This window comes from Macaca fascicularis, chromosome 3 (assembly GCF_037993035.2).
Source record: "Macaca fascicularis isolate 582-1 chromosome 3, T2T-MFA8v1.1".
Taxonomy (NCBI): Eukaryota; Metazoa; Chordata; class Mammalia; order Primates; family Cercopithecidae; genus Macaca; species Macaca fascicularis.
In genome coordinates, this window is record NC_088377.1 from 42,294,990 (window position 1) to 42,315,364 (window position 20,375).

The 20,375-nt window shown below is 53.4% G+C and overlaps 1 protein-coding gene and 2 long non-coding RNA genes across 3 annotated transcripts in view; 1 reads left to right on the forward strand and 2 right to left on the reverse strand.

Moving 5' to 3' along the window:
* LOC141409997 (uncharacterized) overlaps positions 1–7,145 on the forward strand; it is a 32,571-nt gene extending 25,426 nt beyond the window's left edge. The window contains exons 2-3 of the long non-coding RNA XR_012433183.1: positions 6,299–6,471; positions 6,654–7,145. This is a non-coding gene — a long non-coding RNA (uncharacterized lncRNA). The remainder of the gene's footprint in view (positions 1–6,298; positions 6,472–6,653) is intronic.
* Positions 6,594–10,848, reverse strand: LOC135969862 (uncharacterized). Its single transcript, XR_010585233.2, has 2 exons — positions 9,697–10,848; positions 6,594–6,989 (listed from the first exon to the last, which is right to left on the reverse strand). It is a non-coding gene; the product is annotated as an uncharacterized lncRNA (long non-coding RNA).
* Positions 10,849–11,064: 216 nt separating this feature from the next.
* LOC141409981 (uncharacterized) lies at positions 11,065–16,861 on the reverse strand. Its single transcript, XM_074036515.1, has 4 exons — positions 16,814–16,861; positions 15,987–16,255; positions 14,018–14,826; positions 11,065–11,135 (listed from the first exon to the last, which is right to left on the reverse strand). Exons 1-4 carry the CDS (start codon positions 16,859–16,861, stop codon positions 11,065–11,067), a joined length of 1,197 nt encoding a protein of 398 aa, XP_073892616.1.
* Positions 16,862–20,375: the final 3,514 nt, after the last annotated feature.

Genomic DNA, 20,375 nt, shown 5'->3' on the forward strand with positions numbered 1-20,375 from the left:
ATGGTGCAGTGGTGTAAGCCCAGCCCACAGTTCCTGCCCTCATGGAATTTGCAGCCTAGTGCGGACTGCAAGTGAAAGAACCACGAGGTAACTGCAGGGAGAGACACCGGGGTGATTTCTATGAAGAGAGGACATGGGGTGCCCCGAGAGCCCCTGACAGAGGGAACTTTGCACTCCTAGAAACCAGGCGGCGTTTTCCTGAGGAAATGACATTTCCCTCTGGGTGAGAGCTGAGGAAGGTGCCTGTGTGTGTCCCGTGGCCGCTGAGACCCTGACCACACACCTGGGGCTGGAAAATAATACTCACTCTCCCACAGCTCTGGAGGGCAGGAGCCATGGACTGAGACCAGAGTGTTTGCTCCAGGAGAGGCCCTCGTGGCCCATTCAGGTGCGCAGAGCTGCGGGCCTTGCACGCCTTGTTCCCTGGCGCCGCCTCCTCCCATGTGGGTGTGCAGCATCCTGCTCCAGGGCCTTCAGCCTCTGCACCCCTCATCTGCCGATGCAGGTCGTGGCACTTAGGGCCCACCTGGGTTGTCCTCAGAATTCACCTTTATCACCGCATGAGGGAACAGTCCCAGGTTCCAGGGATTGGGACCGGGATTCCTTTGGGGGTCGCTCTGCCGCCCATCACTGTGCCTGAATGTGATGCACACAGCGGCCAGCATATCCAGAGGCCCCAGGAGGACCTGGGGTGGCTGGAGCTAGAGCGGGACCTGGTGTCAGAACCAGGCGGAGCAGGGAACCTCGAGAAAGGCTTGACGTGTACTTGAAGTGAGCAAAGAGTTTTCAATGGATCAGATGAATGTTTTTTATAGATAGCTCTCCAGTCTGTGTGAAAAGATTGGAGGGTGCCGGGGTGGGAGCTGAAGCCCAGGTAGAGGCTTTGCAGAGGCCCCGCGAGGTGGGGCCCAATAGCCACCCCTTCTCCTCCCCTTAGCTATTGGGAGCCATGGTGGACTCATAGCCTGTTTAAGATATTGTGAGTAATATCGTCTCCCCCTCTGGAAATAATGAACTCTTTCACAGACGGGTGTACACCTTCAGTGTATTGCTCAGGAAACAGTGATATAATTCTTAAACATCAAGAATCGATTGTCATAATTATCAATATTACTATTAATTAATATTTTACAATATGGATAATTATTTTAAATAGATGATGGATGACAAAAATTAATTTTTAATAATTATATCATTTATTAATGTTACTAATTTTTAATATTTTTTTTGCCGGCATCACTTAGTATTGATTTAAGTAAGATTAATTGTTGATATCATTATTTTATTAATAGTGTTAATATTAATACTCATCGTTAATATTCTGAATCAGTATTAATATTTAGTATCTTTGTCATTATTAATGTCGATGATTACTAATTTTTATTATATTTATTAATAATTAATAGGCTTGTTCCTCATATCCGGCAGGGAGAAGATGATATTACTCCCAATATTGCAGAAAGTGTACATTCCTCTATGATGTTTTTCCTAATAACCAGAGGGTAGAGGATGACATTATTGAAACTACCGCAGTGTGTGTACATCCTTTCGATCATCTTGTTCCTTCTATCTAGGGTACGAGAGGATGATATTACTCCCAATATCGCAAGGGGCGTGGATCTCCACTGTGATATTTTCCCTCACATCCAGCCGGGGAGAGGAAGATATTAGTAAAAGCCAGCAGGGAAGAGGAAGATATTACCCCCAATATCACAGGGGTGTACATCACCTTGTGATATTGTTCCTTATATACTGGGATGGAGAAGATAATACTAGTGGCAATATCGCAGGAATTTTACACACCCACTGTGCTATTGTTCCAAACAACATGATATGACTCCTAGTATCACAGGGGGAGTACATCCTCCTGTGATATTGTTTCTTATATTCAAGGGGAGAGAATGATATTACTCCCAATATCGCAGGGTTTGCACACACCTCCTGCGATATTGTTCCTAATATCCCAAAGAGGAGAGCATAATATTACTCTCAATATCTCAGCAGGTGTACACCTCGTTTCTAATATTTTTCATAATATCCAAGATGGGAGAGGATGATAAGACTCCCAATATGCCAAGAAGTGTATAGCCGCCTGTGATATAGTTCCTAACATCCAGGTGGGGATAGCATGATATTACTGCCCATATCGCACGAGTGGTAAAACCCCTTCGATATTTAGCCTACGATCCTGTGGGGAGGGGATGATATTACTCCCAATATCGAAGAAGGTGTACACCCCCCTGAGACACTGCACCCAATATCCATGTTGGGTGACGATGACAATATACTCAATATCACAAGGGATGTACACAAACCCTGGGATATTTTTCCTTATATCTAGAGTGGGAGAAGACACTATTACTCCCAATAACACAGGGACTGTGGCTGTATACCCCTCCTGTGATATTATTCTTAATATCCTAGGGAAGAGAGGATGATACTACACCCAATATCGCAGGGGGAGTACACCCAGCCAGTGATGTTGTTCTTAATGTACTCCATCTCCCTCCACCAGGGATATCGTTTCTAATATCCAGGGGAAGAGAGGATAACATTATGCCCAATATTGCAGTGGAGTGTACACACCTTCCGTGATGTTGTTCCTAGTATCCAAAGGTAGAGACGATGATGTTACTGGCCATATCGCAGGGGGTGTACACCTTTATGTGATATTGTTTTTGACATTCAGTGGGAGAGAGGATAACATGAATCCCAATATCGTTGAAGGTGTACAGACCCCTGTGATGTAGTTTCTAATGTACAGGGGTAAGACCAGAATATTGCTCTCAATATCACAGGGGGTGTAACCACCCTGCCCCCTGTATGTTGTTCCTAATATGCAGCAGTGTGGAGGCTGATAGTACTCCCAATATCCCAGAAGGTGCGCCCACACCTGTGATAGAGTTCCTAATATCCAGCGGGAAAGAGGCTGATTTTACTTTCGATATCGCAGTGGGTGTACGCCGCCCCCAACCCCGGGGTATCGTTCCTAATATCCAGGCGGGAAGAATATGACATGGGTGACAATATCGAAGGGGGTGGACACCTCTTCTGTGATATGGTTCCTGATATCCAGGGGGTGAATGGATGATATTACTCCCAATAAAGTAGGAACCGTACAGCCACCCTGGGATTTTGTCCTTAATAACCACAGGGGAGAGATGATATTACTACCAACATTGCAAGGGGTGTACACACCTCCTGTGATATTGTTTCTTATATCCAGGAAAGGAGAAGATGGTATTACTAACAATATTGAAGAGATATACAACCCCCATGGGATATTGTTCTAAAGATACAGGTTGAAAGAGGATGAGACGCCATCCAATATACTAAGGGGTGTACACCCCACCTGTGATATGAATCGTAAAACCTAGAAGAAGAGAGAATGACATTGCTTCCAAAAACACACGGGGTGTATACCCACCTGTGATATTGTTTCTGTCATCTAAAGGAAGAGATGATGATACTACTCCCACTACCGGAGAAGGTACACACCCCCCTATGATATTGTTCCTCATAACTTGTGGGGGAGAGCATGATATTACTTCCAGTATGACAGTGGCTTGACACCCAGTCTGTGATATGGTTCTGCACACCAACTCTGTGCCCCTCGTTTCCCATGCATTCTCTCCACACTTTTGGAACCTCGTGGGAGGCTTTGTCTTTGGTTACAGATGAAGAGACGAAGGGTCTGAGAGGTTAAGCAAGTTTGTTACTGGAAAGCGGTTCCGATCCAGACTTCAAGAGAGGTTTCCTGGATCTCACAGAAGAAAGAATTCGGGGCGAGTCCATAAAGTGAAAGCAAGTTTATTAGGAAAGAAAAGGAATAAAAGAATGGCTACTCTGGCTGGGCGCAGCGGCTCACTCCTGTAATCCTATAACTTTGGGATGCCGAGGAAGGTGGATCACCTGAGGTGAGAAGTTCGAGACCAGCCTGGTCCAACATGGCAAAACCCTGTCCCCATTAAAATACAAAAAATTAACTGGGCGTGGTGGCAGGTGCCTGTAATCCCAGCTACTAGGAAGACTGAGGCAGGAAAATCGCTTGAACCCAAGAGGTGGAGGTTGTAGTGAGCCAAGATCATGTCACTGCATTCTAGTTCAGCCAACAGAGCAAGACTCCATCTCAAAAAAAAAAAAAAAAAAAAAAAGAGAAAAGAAAGAATGGCTGCTCCATAGGCAGAGTGGTGCCAAAGGCTGCTGGTTGCCTATTTTCATGGTTATTTCTTGATCATACGCTAAACAAGTTTTGGACTATTCATGAGTGTTCCAGGAAAGGGGTGCGCAATTCACAGAACTGAGAGTTTCTGCCCTCCCTTCTGAGACCACGTAGGGTAACCTCCAGATGTTGCCATGGCATCTGTAAACTGTCGTGGCGCTGGTGGGAGTGTCTTGTAGCAGCTAATGCATTATAATTAGCATATAATGAGCCCTGAGGACAATCAGAGGTCACTCTCGTGGCCATCTTGGGTTTGGTGGGCTTTGGCCGACTTTACTGCAAACTGCTTTATCAGCAAGGTCTTTATGACCTGTATCTTGTGCCGACTTCCTATCTCATCCTGTGACTAAGAATGCCTAGCCTCCTGGGAATGCGGCCTAGTAGGTCTCAGCATCCCTTTACCCAGCCCCAATTCAAGATGGAGTCGCTCTGGTTCACGTGCCTCTGACAAGTTGGCCTGGGTAGAGTGTTCTCTAGTGTGGTTGTTGGAGCTGTTCCTAGAAGTAAGAGGTATTTTCAGTAGGAAACAGGTCTCTGTTAGCCCGGGGACTGGCACTCTGCCCCAGTATGTCGGCCTCATTTTAGTGATGGCAAAACTGGGGCTCAGAGACATCAACTCCCTCATCCCGAACCCCCAGACTGTCAGTGGTGGGCTGGGGTTTGAATGTGGGGCTTGAAGACCCATCATCTCCTCTGGTCCCCCAGTCTCTGCTGCCCAAGAGGAACAGGATCCCAGGATCCAGGCCCCTCATGGCACCAGTCAGGGTGGGTGGAGATGGGGAGGCAGAGTTCCAAAGCTCCCCAGGCTCTGAGGCAGGTCGGGGACCAAGAGCAACCCGGACCTGGGGGCCCCACCCCGAGAAGAATGGCTGCAGGCCCGGCCCAGTAGGCAGGAGGTCTGTGTCCTCAGTCAACGTGACGGCGCTTCCAGCTGCTCCAGCCAGGCCGTGCTGTCTTCACGTTTCCAATCATGCAGCCTCCTCTCCAATTCCCAAGCCCAACCCACAGAGACGGCGATCTGGGGTCTACATGAGGTTTGTCAGCAGCTCTGAGCTGCTGCTTCCCGCCAGCCGCACGGCCGGTTCTGGAAAGCTCTCTGCTGCCCCCTGGTGGGGAGGCTCAGGGTAGGGCTCTGGCTGCAAGCATGGGGTCCCAGAACCTCTTGATTCTGTCACCTCTGCTGGGTGGAAACCAACCCAGGACTGAACCAGCAGATGGGTGCCTGATTCCTTATTATCAGAGCTCCGCCCACTGGCAAGTCTCTCTCCGGACCTCAGTTTCCCCTTCCGTTAAACGAGGGGCTTGGGGGATACCAAGAAGGGGTAACTGCTTAGTGAGGATGGGAGGTTTCTTCTGGGGAGATGAATACATTTTGAAACTAGATGGCGAGAGTGGTTGCACAGGACTGTGAATGCACAAATGCCACCACATTAATTGCGTTGAAATAGTTAATTGCATGCGATGTGAAAGTCACCTCATTTAAAGTGTGTAAAAAAGGGGCCTGGGAGAGTGCAGTGTATGTGAGAATCACGTGGGACACCCATAGTCTCTGAACCTCGGTTTTCTTGCGTAAACTGGCAAAGAGACCGTGTGAGCCGTGTTCCCTGGGGCCAAGAGATTCCAAGAAGGAAAACCTGGGATTCCTGGGACTAGGATGAGGGCCAGGGGCCGGAAGGGGAGGGGCATGTGGGGATGGCTGGGGTCAGCCCAGATAAGGCTTTCAATACTGGGTAGCAGCGTCTACACAGGCGGAGATCCCTGCATCTCACTTCCTGCAGGGCTGACCAGTGGCCAGAGGTGGGACTGGCCAGGCTCGGCCCAACCAAATCTGAGAGCAGAGGACACTGAGTGAGGGATCCCCTTCGCCACCCTCACTGGCCTGTGGCTCTCCTGACACCACAAGAGAGGTCCAGGAGCTGACTTTGGGTCCCAATGGGGGACACCATCCAGGCTACAGGCTGGCAGGGTGGTGTGGTGGTCAGTGTACTGGGCTCTGCGTCTCTGCCCCTACCTGCTGTGTGACGGTGGGCCAGACACCTAACCTCTCTGTGCCTCTATTTCTTCAATGGTGAACAGGGACACTAGCAGCCCCCACATCCGATCACAGTGGCCTGAAGGTTAAAGGCAACGGCGGCACGAGACGTACAGTAAGAGCTCTGAGCAGGGAGAGCAGGGAGCTGCCCAGGGAGTTCCACCACCATCTCCCGTCTGGCCGCCGAGGAAACCGAGGCTCATGGTGACCTGGCCAGGTCTGTTGGACTCAGGGTCCTTCTCATCCCCAAGATAAGAGAGCTGTCACCAGGGAAGGAGCTGGCCCGTAGACACAGCCCAGGAAGCACACAGAGAAGGATGCCCTGGGGACTTCGGTATGTTATTGCAAAAAAAACATTTATTGCTATTTGAACCCTGCTTTCATGCCTCCATTTCCCAGAAAATGAGCCACGGAGACACCAGGAGAGGCAGGAGACCATCCTCCTTGCACAAAACCCATTCCCTTGTATGCTGTCCTCAGCGAGGGTGGCTGAGGGCCAACCAGGGGGCCCACCCGCAGAGTGGCAGAGGAGGTAGGTTGACCCTGCAGATGTTGAGCTCTGTGGTGAAGGTCCTGGCCTTCTGGTAGAAGAGGATAAACTTCTCACAGTCCAGGAGGAAGTTGTGGGAGATGGTGGCCGGCTGCGTGTAGGTCTTCAGCTGTGCCCTTCTTGTTGCCCAGGTCCATGGCGGCTGCCAGGGCCAGCTGGTAGTACCCGGCTGCATCAAACGGGTCCTGAAGGGGACAGGCCATGCTCAGCAAAAGGGGGACTCGGAGCCCGTCTTCCCAGAGGCCGTTCCTGTCTCCAGGTCATTCCACATGTCCAGCCAATGCTGGCTCACCCCATGAGCCCCGAAGCCTGTGACACTGCTGTGGTCTCAGCTGCAGGAGGTGGGGATGACCCTGACACCCCTGGAAGCCTTCCTGAGTGTCCCTACGCCCCACTCACCCCAAGCCTCCTGCCCCAGTCCCACCCTCTCTGTAGGCAGTGGCTGCTTTCCCCATGGGCTGAGGTCAGGGCAGATCCTGCCTGCTCTGACAGTTCCATGCAGGACTCGTGGCTCCAAGCCACAGCAGGGGCACAGCGTTGAGTGACCCAGGCTCCCCTCTGGCCCCTGTCCATGCTGACCATTTCCAGGCCCTCCACGGGACAGGCCAGGTACAAAACCATCTCACAGGTGTCCTCTCTGGCAATGTTCCCTGAAATATTGATGGAGTGTGACTCCCCAGACATCCACTCCTGTTTTCAATGCATCTTTGGCTCAAACTCACCATCCCTGGGTTGGGATGCCGTTTCCCAGACCTCCTCCTTGACCCTCCCATCCCCCACCTGGCACCTCTTCCACATGGGGGTCACCCAAGGGACCTCTCTAAGACCCATGCCTGGCCTGTTCCTCTTTGCCATCTCAAGATGGCTCCCAGGGCCAATGAGAAAGTCCAAGATGCAGCAGTCTATTCCCTCACTACCCCGCCCCACACACAGAGCAGGGGCGTGAGAAGGTCCCGAGTCACCGCCACTGCTCATCCAATGGCCCCCGCCCAGCCGAACACTGGACTCTGTGCTGGGTGTGTGGCTGAGCCTAACGTCCTTGATCCCAGTCTGAGGGACCTGGGAGTGAACACTGACCACACAGGGTGGCCCGGGCTGTGGCAGAGGGAAGCCCAGGAGACCCCAGACTCAGCCGGGGATGGAAGGCAAAGGCTTCCTGAAGGGGTGGGGGCTTCCCAACTAAACAGGAAGGAGCCAGCCAAAGCATATGTCTCTGCGTGTGCTTGTGTGTGTGCCTGTGCGTGTTTGTGTGCCTGTGTGTGTGCACGTGTCTGTGTGTGGGCGCCTGTGTGTGCATGTGCATTTGCGTGTGCATTTCCATGTGCCTGTAGTGTGTGAAGCAGCTAATGAGCAGCAGGCTGAGCCAGGACACATCTAATCCACCCTATTCCAGGGCTCACTCTCACGTGTAGACTAAAGGGGACCCCATTTTAGAGGCAATCGGCAAAGATGCCCATTTACCTCTGCTTCTCTGCCAGCCTTCCAGGCCCCATGCAGCCCGGCTTTTTCTCCCACTCCTCTGGGCCCTGGGTCCAGGGTCTCCTATACAAGGAGGAGGGTGTAGCCTTGGAAAGACAGCCGCCCTTGGGGAATTCTGAGGGGGCCTCCCTGTGGGAAGCTGGCCTGCGCTGACAGCATAGTCACGATGAGGCCCAGAGGGCTGTGCATGGGAAGGAGGTGAAGGAGGCCTCTGCCCCTCGACCCCAACCGTGGACTTTGGCCTTTCAGGTACTACTTGGCCCTTTCCTTTCTCCTGGACAGGGGGAGTGGGCGGCAGGCTTGACCAAGTGAGATAAAGGCCTCTTCTGGGAGGTCGGTCCCCTTGGGTCCCAGGAGAGACCCTGGGCAGTGAGCAGTGTCCCTCTGGGTCTGACACTTGGCACCTCCCTGTCTGGCTGGGACTTGGGAGGCCACAGGGACCACTTCTGATCACCAGGTGTCGCCAGCACTGGGCAAGGGCCTCCCGGGCAGCCCCAAGCCTGTGGTGGGGGATACGGGGCAGGGTCTTAGGGCTGCCCCAGCTCCTCATGTTGTTCTAAGGCCCCCAAGATTTTGGCCCCTGGACTGGAGTGCCCTGGCCTCTCAGCCCCTAAGGAGCACTGACGAGGTGCCGGTGCGATGCTGAGGAGGGGTGGTGCCTGCTGGGCAGAGGGGTGGAGACACCCCAGGTCTGAGTCTGCCAGTCCCAGCTCTCTACCCCTGCAGGGCTGGGGGCAGAGGGAGCACAGCACCTCCCCTCAAGACAGACCCGACCCAGCAAGGTCTCAGCCTGGCTGGCTGGGCCCCCGCCCCACTACACCTGCCCTAAGCTGGGGTTTCCCTGTCTGTGAACCCAATGGTAAGACACTGGGGTCCCACCCAACCCTTCCTGGGTGGTGTGAAGATTCAAAGTGTCTCGGGACTCCAGGAAGGAGTTACTCAGTGCAGGCTGGCACCCTGGGCAGGCTTCCTAGAGGAGGCGCCAGGATTTGGGTTGGATCTTGCAACGTGGATTCAATGTGAGGATGATGCCGTCCTCTGAAATGTCCTTCTCCCAACCCTGTTTTCTTTGTTAAATGCAACTTGACACTTGACTGTCAAGACTCAGTTTGGTGTCACCTCCTCCAGGAGGGCCCCCCTGACTACAATCCTCCTCCTTTACCCAGAGGCCACCATTGCCCACTCATGTGTCAGCCTCCCTGGCTGAGACTGAGTTCTTGAGGGTGGGGCCTGGCCATCTTGGGAGCTTGGTTGTATCTGCTAACCTTGCCGGCTCCACCAGCTGGGTGCAGAGCTCCAGGGAGGCCACTGGGCCATTCCTAAGGAAGGCTGGAACCCAGGCCTCTGGGGTGTGGGTGGAGATCCCACTGCAAGGGGTCTGGGAACACCCCGTGCCCTACCCCTGCCACCTACCTTCAGGTCATAGAAGATGATGTCACCGAGAACCAGATACATGTTCACGTAGTAGACGGTCTCCTCGTCGAACTCCAGCGGTGAGTTGCAGAGCTACAGGGCCTTGAGATAGAAGTGCTCCACCAGCTTGCCATGGCCCAGCCGGTGGTGCAGGGCGGCCAGCCGTGGTAGGCCATGCGCTCGTTCACTGGTCCCCTGGGTGCAGGCCAAAGGTGCAGGTGTGAGGACGTGGCTCCCTGGGGCAGGGAGGGCTCAGGCCCCTCAGGAGCAGGTATGCAGACCCCGGGGCTGCATGCCTGGCTTGCCTCCAGGCACCTGTGGTCACCTGGGCAGCTCTGGCTGTCCCTTCCAGGTTCCCAGACTCACTTTCCCATGTGCAAAGCAGAACTAATAAGGCCTGCCCCTGTCTACTGTGAGGCTTTGGAAAGTCGGACTTGGATGGCCCAGTTCTGTGTCTACACAGAGCCACCTGCCTTTGCTCACTGGTTTTAACCAGGAGAACCCAAAAGCCATGCAGTCCAGGTGCTCCTGGGCTCCCCGGCTCCAGGCAACCCACAGACGTGACATCCGACTCCTCCTGGGTGTGGCACGATCAGAGCCCCCTACCTTGGGGAGTCAGCTGCACACCTACTGTGTAATGGGCCACGGGGCACAAGGCGCTGGGGCATGTGGCCTGCCTAGGGTTCCCTGTCTCTGGAGGGGGACAGACGACCCTGGCACAGCACCAAGGGATGCCCGGCCTTAAGGGGCAGACTGCTGTAAGGGGAACTGGGATTTTATCAGCCAGAGAGCTGTGTGGTTGATGATGGTGGGAAGGGCACAAGAGAAAGGGAATGTGCCACTCAGCCTGGCACAGGGACCAACGAGATGCCTGGCATGTCTGGAAGGCAGAGGGCACACTGGGCAGCCCTTGTGGTCAGCAACAGGAACAGGCAGAGGAAGCAGAGCTCAGGCAGGCAGGGAGCTCTGCACTGCGTGAGAGACCTTGGTCTGTGCCCCACAGCCGGACGGGGAAGCCCGTTGGGCAGATCTGCCTGCCTGGACAGGAGACCAGGAAAATCCAGCAGCTGTTTCAGCTCCTGGCCTGCAGACCTGGAGGCTGGGCTCTGGCAAAGTGTGGGTCCTGGCAGGGTGGGGGCTCAGGGGACTTACCCAGAGTGATGCTGAGTGCTAGGGCCATGTAGGCAAACTCCAAGCCCTCCTGGGGCTTCTCCAGTGTGGCCAGGAGTGCCACCAGCTTGTTGCACAGCTGAAGCTGCAGCTCCACCTTGCGGTTGCCCGTAGTCAGTCCAGGGGCAGGGCCTGGTCCTACCACACAGGCAGGTGGGGTCAGGTTTCCCACAGCACCCACCTTGCCCAGCGCCCTCCTCAGAGCTCAAACATGTACTTGGAGCTTCCCATGCCCCAGCTACCCCTGCACCTCGACACAGCTCTGTGCTCTGGGATAACACACAGTTCAGACACCAAGTTGGGGGCTGAAGAGTCACCTGAGGCCCATCCAGCTACACCTGACAGCCTCAGACCAGCCTCTCCCACCTGGGCACCGGGGGTCTGACTGGGGGGAGCCAGCACTCCTCTCTGCTCTAAAAACACCACATTTATCTGTGTCCAGGGCTGAGCAACACTGTGAGCTCAGAGGAAGGGAGAAGCCGTCCCACTTCGGGGTACATGCAGACCTGGGTCTCCCACTGATGCTGTGTGTCCTTTGATATGTCCCTGTGCCTCTCTGAGCCTCAGTTTCCTCATCTGGAAGATGGGGACAGGACTTCTCACTCATGGTTGCTTGAGGTCATCAGGTACAAGGGTAGAACCATTGTCACGTCCAGGCCCCGAGCGTTTGTCTCGGGCAGGGGCATGGTCAATATCATTCCCGGTGAGACCACTTGGAAACTCATCATGTGCATGGGTGGCCCTGCCTCCAGGTGGGAGACCTCTACCCTGCCACACCTGTGCCTCAGCCCTCCAGGTGCCCCACTGAGGCCCACCCACATCAGCCCACAGGCCAGCTCACCTGGTAGAAGGACATGCCTTCCTCCCGCTCCCAGGCCCCATTGAAGAAGATGTCTCCAGCTGCCTCAAACAGCTCCAGCCCCAGGTTGGGGTCGCCTGTGTACAGGTCCACATTCTGTGCCACCTGAAAGGAGACAGAAGTTCCCTCAAGACCCACACCTAGCGAGGTGGCCACGCGCACCTTTGCCAGCCTCCTTCCTCTCACACACTACAGGTACACCTGAGCATTTTTCAGACCCTGTGCATGAGGGCTGCCCCCACCACTGGCATGAGGACAATGAACTGATGCACCTGAGTGCCAGGAAGTGACAGAGCAGCTGCAGCCCAGGAGCCCGATACCTGTGAATCCTACCACCAGGGCTAGCCCTAGCCCACTCCCCCTGCACTCAAACCAGTCTCCGTGGCCCCCAGATTGCTGGGAGCCCAGCCCCTGGCTCCTTTCTGCGTTGCCACATCCCTGCCACATCCGCAGTGTTTGTGGGTGGGCCTGGTCCCCTCTTGGCCATGAGCTCTTGATCCTTCTCCTCAGCTCAAGGAGGTATACAGCAGGTGCTCAATAATGAAAACTTCACCAGGCTCGTGGGCTTCACAATTTGTTCCAGATCACACTGTGTTTGGGAAAGCCTCTGAAAACAGTCACTATGATAGATTCATTTTGTAAGGAGATGTGCCACGTGTCGCTTGGAGCAAGTTCTGTGTGTTAACTGAGTGGTCGCATTATTTGAGCATGTGCTGTATACCAGCAGATGCTGTGCACTGTGAGGGGCCACGCCTCTGCCCTCAGGGAAAAGATGCTGGCCACTGGGGGAGGATGTGAGGGAACCAGTTGGAGGGAGGGAAAAGGCACACAACAGGTGCTCAGCAGTGGTTTAGGAATGAGTGGATGGATGAATGAATGGATGAGAAGATGTAGACACATGGATGGATGGATGGGCGTGTGGCTAGATTAATGCTTGGATGCATGGATGGATGGATGGATGGAATGATGTGTGTATGTCTGTATGTATGTATGGGTGGGTAGATAATGTATGGATGGGTGGAGGGTAGATGATGTATGTACATGTGGATGGATAGATGGTGGATAGACGAATGTATAGATAAACAAATGGACAGATAGATGAATGGAGGGATGGATTAATAGGTAGATAGGTGGGTGGATGGATGATGGAAGAATGGATGGATGAACAGGTGGATGGATGGATGATGGAAGCATGGATAGATGATGGATGAATAGATATGTGGATGGATGATGGATGGATGGAAGGATGAACGGACAGATGGATGGAACAACAGGTGAATGGATAGATAAAAGGATGGATAAATGATGGATGCAGGGATGGACGGATGGATGAATGGACAGATGGATGGATGATGGATGGATGGAAAGATGAACAGATGAATGGATAAATGGACAGATGGATGAATGGTGGATGGATGGAAGGATGAACAGGTGGATGGATGGAAGGATAGATGAACAGGTGAATGGATAGTTGATGGAAGGATGAATGGACGGATGGATGGATGAACAGGTGAATGGATGGATGATAAATGGATGAAGGATGGATGATAAAAGGATGGATGGATGGATGATGGATGGAAGGATGAACAGATGAATGGATGGATGAATGGATAAATGGATGGATGGAAGGATGAACAGGAGATGAGTGGATGGATGGATGGATATATGGTTGAATGGATGGATGGATGAAGGATGGATGGATGGAAGGATGAACAGGTGAATGGATGGATGATGGAAGGATGGACAGATGGATGGAACAACAGGTGAATGGATGGATAAAAGGATGGATAAATGGTGGATGGAGGGATGGACAGATGGATGGATGATGGATGGAAAGATAAACAGATGAATGGATAAATGGACAGATGGATGAATGGTGGATGGATGAATGGTGGATGGATGGAAGGATAGAAAGATGAACAGGTGAATGGATGGTTGATGGAAGGATGAATGGACGGATGGATGGACGAACAGGTGAATGGATGGATGATAAAAGGATGGATGATGGATGGATGGAAGGATGAACAGATGGAAGGATGGATGATGGAAAGATGGATGGATGGAAGGATGGATGAATGAATGGATAAATGGATGGATGGAAGGATGAACAGGAGATGAGTGGATGGATGGATGGATATGTGGTTGAATGGATGGATGGATGGATGGATGGATGGAAGGATGAACAGGTGAATGGATGGATGATGGAAGGATGGATGGATGAATGGATGAACAGGTGGATGGATGGTGGCTGAATGAACGGATGATAAAGGAATGAATGAATGATGGATGCACGGATGGATGGATGAATGGAAGGATGAACAGGTGAATGGATGGATGATAGAAGGATGGATGGATGGAAGGATGAGCAGGCGAGTGGATGAATGATGGAAAGATGGATGGATGATGGATGGATGGAAGAATGAACAGGTGAATGGATGATGGAAGGATGGAAGAATGGATGGAGGGATGGATGAACAGGTGAATGGATGGATGGATGATAAAAGGATGGATGATGAATGAATGGATGGATGGACGGACAGGTAAATGGATGGATCATGGATGGATGGAAGATGGTTGGATGGATAACGGAAAGATGGAAGGATGGACGGATGGACGGACCAAGAGGTGAACAGAAGAATGATGGATGGATGATGGAAAGATGGAAGGATGGATGGATGGATGGATGGATGGACGAACAGGTGAATAGATGATGGAGAGGTGAATGAATGGATGGTTGCATGGAAAGATGAACAGGTGAATGGATGGATGATGGAAGGATGGATGGATGGATGGAAGGACCCACAGGTGTATGGGAAGATGATGGATAGATGATGGATTGATGGATAGAAGGATGAGCAGGTAAACAGATAGATGATGGAAGGATGAATGGATGGGTGGATGGACAGAGAGTGAACAGCACAGGGGTCCTCCTGCATCCCTTGTCACTCACCTGGATGTACAGGTCCACCAGCTCGCTCTGCCGCAGGATGTAATAGATCTTCCCTGCTTGCAGCCAGGCATGCGCCGCCTCCTCTTTCCTCTGGAGGTCAATGAAAATCTCCAGACTTCGTTTGGTGTAGTCCAGAACGGATTTGTAGGCCCTGGAATCAGACGCAGGTGTCAGAACAAGGGCTCTCATCCTCCTGGAACCAGTCTGCCTCCTCCCGTGGGTCTGGCGACAGATGAACTGGAATGTGCAGATTGGGAACAGCCCTCTTGTGTGTGCAGTGTTCTGCCCTTCCCAGGCTGCTGGGAGGGCCAGGGTGAACACACACGGCATGGAAAAGATGAAGGACATCCTTCTGAGGGAATCAAGCATCATGCTGCCCTGTGGCAGGAGGAGTGTGCTAGTCCATCTCCCCTGCCTCCCAGACATGACCTGTGTCTTCTCCAGATGCACCAGGAGCCGTTAGTGTTCAGAGGCTATCTGGGCCGATGATTCTCAAGGTGTGCAGGCATCACAGTCACCCGGAGGCCTGTCCTTATAGCTTGCTGGCCCTGCCCCCAGAGCTTCCGGCTCCACAGGCCTGGGGCAGGCCCTAGAAATCCCACTTGCCACAAACTCCTAGGTGACATGGATGCTGCTCTACTGGTCCAGGGACTACACTTTGAGAAGCATGGCCCATTTCCTTCTGTGAACCTGAGGCCAAGACTGGAGCCAGTCTCCCAGGTCCCCATGGAATCTGGCTCCTTCCCTGCTCTCTCAGTAAGTCCAACACTCGAGGGGGTGTGACTGCAGCAATGTCACTGGGCCCTATGGGTGGGGTGGCCAGGGCCATGGTTACCCCACCAGGTCAGGATGCTTGGGGGAAGGGGAGTAGGCCACATATGGGACGTGAGACCTTGAAACCCTGCCCCAGGGAAGGAGGTGACACAACTGGCTTTGTCTTCTGTGGGAGAGAAGCCACAGGTGGCTGCTGTGGTCACATTTAAGGGGACAGATGAAGGCCAGGAGTGAAGATTCAGGGCAGGCAAAGATCAGATGACAAAAGCCACCATAATAGGAAGAACAGCCCAGAGTGCATGTACTGCCTCTGCTGGGGTTGAGATGACCTTTGACCCAACAAGGGAGGCTCAAGCTGGGACTCACGGGCCAGCAGCAGCCCTGGGACGACCCCAGGCCCACCAGCTCAAAGCATCTGATGCCAAAGAACCAAATGATCAAAAGGAGAGGGGCTGATGGCGCCCTGAGCCAGCTTCCCTGTGCCCCCCTCCCTGCCCTGCCCGCCCCCACCTCCACCACTGCAAAGCCAGCCCTTACCACTCTGTGCCCAGGGACAGGTAGAGCTGACTGATGGCCTCCAGGATCTGCCCCTCCAGCACTTTGTCGGCCACTTTGTGGGTCAGGGAGAGCTGGAGCTTGTGGTAGATGACACACTGGGCCTTCCTGGGCTTGATGACGCTGTAGAAGTAGCACAGCCACTGGACGGCCCGCAGCTGGCCTGGGCAGAAGACAAAATGGAAGATGTTAGTCTCCCAGCATTGAAGCGAGGCTGGCTGTTCTCGGAGGCCCCTGCGCCATGCTTGCCTCTTTCACCTCTGTGAGCCTGGGTCCCATAGGCGGGGAGCCTGAGCGCAGACAGGCCATGCACCTGTGCAAGGGCAGATGCCAAGCACACCGTGACATGGACACAGCTTGGTACAGATGCTCATGGTACAGGCCGGCCTTCTTTACAACTCCCAGGGCTGAGATCCTGGCCAGGCTCGGCCCCTGCACCAGGCCATCTATTTCTGCTTCACAAAGTCCCTCTGGTCAGGACCAGGGCCACCTTCAGCCTGAGCTGATGAGGCCAGGGGCACAAGTAGCCCCTGTCACAGATGGAACTCGCAGAGAGCAAAGCCAAGCGTCATGTCTGCCACACACGGCATCATGTTGGGGGAATGGGGTTCAAAGCCGGCCCCTGGCGTTCCCACACATGCTTCTCTCATGCAACCAGGCTCCCAAGCCACAGGCTCACTGGCCTCTCCCAAAGCCAGGGCGCTGGGAACAGTGGAAAGCTTCTGATTTTCTAGTGTGAGAAACGTTCCGGAGATTAATACAGGAAACCAGGTACGCCGAATGGACATCTGTCACACACGCCCCCCAACAACAGCTGAATACACAGTCCTCTCGAGCACCCATGGGATATTCCCCATGACGGACCATGTGCCAGGCCACAAAATGAGCCTCAGTGAATGGAGAAGGACTGAGACCAAAGCAGAGGTGTTCTTCAGCTGTACTGGCACGAACACTCGAAATCGACAGTGAAGGAAATGTGGGAAATTCAAAAATATGTGGAAATTACACACTCCTAAACAACCAGTGAGTCAAAGAGACCATCAGGGAAACCGAAAACTAATTGGAGAAGAATGCAAACAAATGCACAGCCCGGGCCAGCGCGGTGGGAGTTGAGGCGGGAGGATCGCTTGAGTCCAGGAGTTTGAGATCAGCCTGGGAAACATGGTGAAATCCTGTCTCTATAAAAAAAAAAAAAAAAAAAAAAAAATTAGGCGGGGGGTGGGGGGTGGTGCACAAACATCTGTAATTCCAGCTACTCGGCAGGCTGAGGCATGAGAATGGCTTGAATCTGGGTAAAAGTTGCAGTGAGCCAAGATTGCACCACTACACCCCAGCCTGGGCAATAGAGCAAAACTCTGTCTTAAAAAAAAAAAAAAAAAAGCACAGCGTATCAAAAATTCCAAGATGCAGCTAAGGCAGTGCTGAAAGGGAAATTTATAACTGCAAATGTCTACATTCAAAGAAAGAAGAAAAATCTCAAATCAAAAACCTAACCTTCCGCCTTGAGAAACTAGAAAAAGAACTAAACGCAAAGTGAATAAAAGGAAGAAAATAATAAACGTGAGAGTGGAGATGGGAAGTAAAAATACAGAGAATGGAAAAACAAGACATAATCAACAGAACCGAAGGTGGGTTTTTTGAAAATAATAACAAAATTGACAAATATTTCACCAGACTGACCAAGAAAAGAAAGATGGGACACAAATGACTAAAATCAGAGACTGAACACCATGGCGCACGCCTGTCATCCCAGCACTTTGTGAGGCGGAAGTGGAAGGATCGCTGAGGCCAGCATTGAAGACCAGCCTGGGGGAACATGATGAGACCCCATCTTTAATAAAAATAAATAAATAAATAATTAAAAGCCCAAGTTTCTAAAATCAGAAATGAAAGAGGAAACATTATTGCCGACCTGACAGAAATAAAAGGATTCCATGAAAACACCACGAACAATTGTACACCAAGAAATCAGACCATCCAGACACAACAGCCACACTCCTAGAAGGACATAAACTACCGAAAGTGACTCAAAAATGACCCCAAGGAAGCATGTGGGGTATCAGCGCCGCCCTCGGTCTCCTCGACCGTTCAGCGCAGGGTGGGGAGACAGGGAAGCATGATCCCCGTTCCCTGGCCTGCATTTCCGAGTCTGAATCCCCCAGCACCCCGGGGAGGGCCTCGTAGGAGGAGGTGCCACAGGCTGTTGTGTCAGGAGCAACCGGAGGCTGCAGTGGGGGCTGGGGCGCTGGGTTCCTGGAGGGTCTCCTTCCAGTCAGAGAATGCCCCTGGGGAAGAAGCCTGGGTCAGAACCCCCCACCCCTCCTTGGGCAGATATGTGGGACCAGGGCCCCTTCACACGGTCCTTTCCAAAATCTCATCCCTCCTAGGGCCAGGAGTGGGTGCCAGGCCTGTGCTGGGAAATGGGCAGGTTTGGTCACAGCCCTTGGGGCTCTGGTCCAGGCCACAGGAGGCACCTCTGAGTGGTCTCACGATGCCATGACAAAGCGCTGCAAGGCAGAGGGGACTCAACAGTATCCCTTGACTCAGCCATTTCCCTGGACTCAACTTCCTCATCTATCCCCTGTGGCCTAGATTTTGGACAGCCCTGCCCACCTGCTGTCCGTTCACTGCTCAGTCTGCAGTGACTGTTCGATAGCACCCCATGGCTCCCCAGTGCTCTTGGGGAAAAGGCCAAGCCACAGCCTGAGGCCCCAGGCCCTGCTTAGCTCTCCAGAAGAGCTTCTCACCATCCAGCACCCAACCCACCCACTCCCAACTCTGCACCTCCCTGCATAAACCCTGCTCACTCACCCCCGCTCATACTCCCACTCACTCACCCCACTCACTCATCCCCGCTCACACCCCACTCATCACCGCTCACACTCCCACTCACACCCCATTCACTCACCCCCACTCACACCCCACTCATCCCCGCTCACACTCTCATTCACTCACCCCATCAAACCTCCGCTCACCAGCACTCACCCCCACTCCCTCAACCCTGGGCCTTCACACAGGCTACATCACCAGCCCCTCCTCCACCACCAGCCCCTCATCCACCACCTATTAGTTGACTAAATCCTCTCAACCCTCTGGTTCTAGACTAAAGAGACTTCCCTAACCCGGGGCCAAGTGCTGCCCTACCATCACGCCACTCACCCTTTTGTGGCTTCTGTGGCCTGAAGCTCACATTCCTACGCTCAGTCTCTGCCACCCCAGGACCCTACAAGCGCCATTTGTGGGTGGGGCCTGGCACACTCTGCACACAGCCCCTCCCAGCCACTACCCTGGCCTCCGGGGCAGCTGGAGAGCCACGTGCCTTTGCTCCAGAGACTTTGGCAGAGGGTGGAACCACCCCCTCCCTGAGGCAAAGCTACAACAACCTTCCCTTCCCCACTGGCTTCCCGGCCTCCTCTGGAACCTTGTGCCTGCATCCCAAATATACTGGGATGGATCCCATTCCCCGGGAAATTCCAAGAGCCCTTGGTGGGTCCACATCACCAGGCTGTCCACATGTGGACCCTGAGGGGAAGAGACAGAGCCGCAGAGGGGAGACGGGAGGGCCTCCCTGAATCAGCCCCTCAGGAAGGAGCAGACCTTTCAGGGACATCAGTTGAGGCCCCTGTAACCTAAGGCTCTGAATTCTGCTACCCGCTGAGAGCAGTGTGGCCTCCCATCTCTGAGGCAGAGCACAGGGTGAACTGCAGCTTCTCCAGGTCATGAAGAAGGAACCCACAGCTATATGTGGGCCCCAGCAGTGGAAAGGATGCCCCACCTCGGTCGGGGACCAGGCGGGGGTCAGCATGTTCATTGGAAGAAGTGTGGGACCCCACGGCCTCCAGTGCCAGAGTAGACGGGAGGTTCAGGCCCACCTCAGGCGACATCCTCCAAGCCCCCAGCCCACACCACAGAGGGGTGACTGTCGCATCCAATGCCCACCGTACTCAGCTCTGTCACCACCCCCCGCGTTACCCCAAGGCCCAGCTCATAACCAGAGGAAGCCTGAGCCACGCGCAAAACCCACCTTGTTCCTGCGGCTGCTCAGTCTCAGCTTCCTCTACTGAGTCTGGCAAGGGAGAAAAGAGAAGCAATGAACACCCCCAGCCAGCACCTCTGGTTCCATGTCAGGTTCAGCTGGGTGTCGGTGTTGCAGGGTGAGAGCATTGCAGGGTGCAGGGGTTGAAAGTAATATCATCCGAGGGCCGGGCGCGGTGGCTCAAGCCTGTAATCCCAGCACTTTGGGAGGCTGAGACGGGCGGATCACGACGTCAGGAGATCGAGACCATCCTGGCTAACACGGTGAAATCCCGTCTCTACTGAAACATACAAAAAACTAGCCGGGCGAGGTGGCGGGCGCCTGTAGTCCCAGCT

What these genes read in the sequence shown, in the direction of transcription:
- LOC141409981 (XM_074036515.1), bottom strand. Translation starts at nt 16,861, where the DNA reads ATGGGGAATATCCCATGGGTGCTCGAGAGGACTGTGTATTCAGCTGTT. An exon ending in CTGTCCCTGGGCACAGAGTG is followed by an intron (nt 14,827 to 15,986) that starts GTAAGGGCTGGC and finishes GTCTGATTCCAG; the next exon opens with GGCCTACAAATCCGTTCTGG. An exon ending in TTCCATTCATCCATCCATCC is followed by an intron (nt 11,136 to 14,017) that starts GTGCATCCATCA and finishes GTGTTATCCCAG; the next exon opens with AGCACAGAGCTGTGTCGAGG.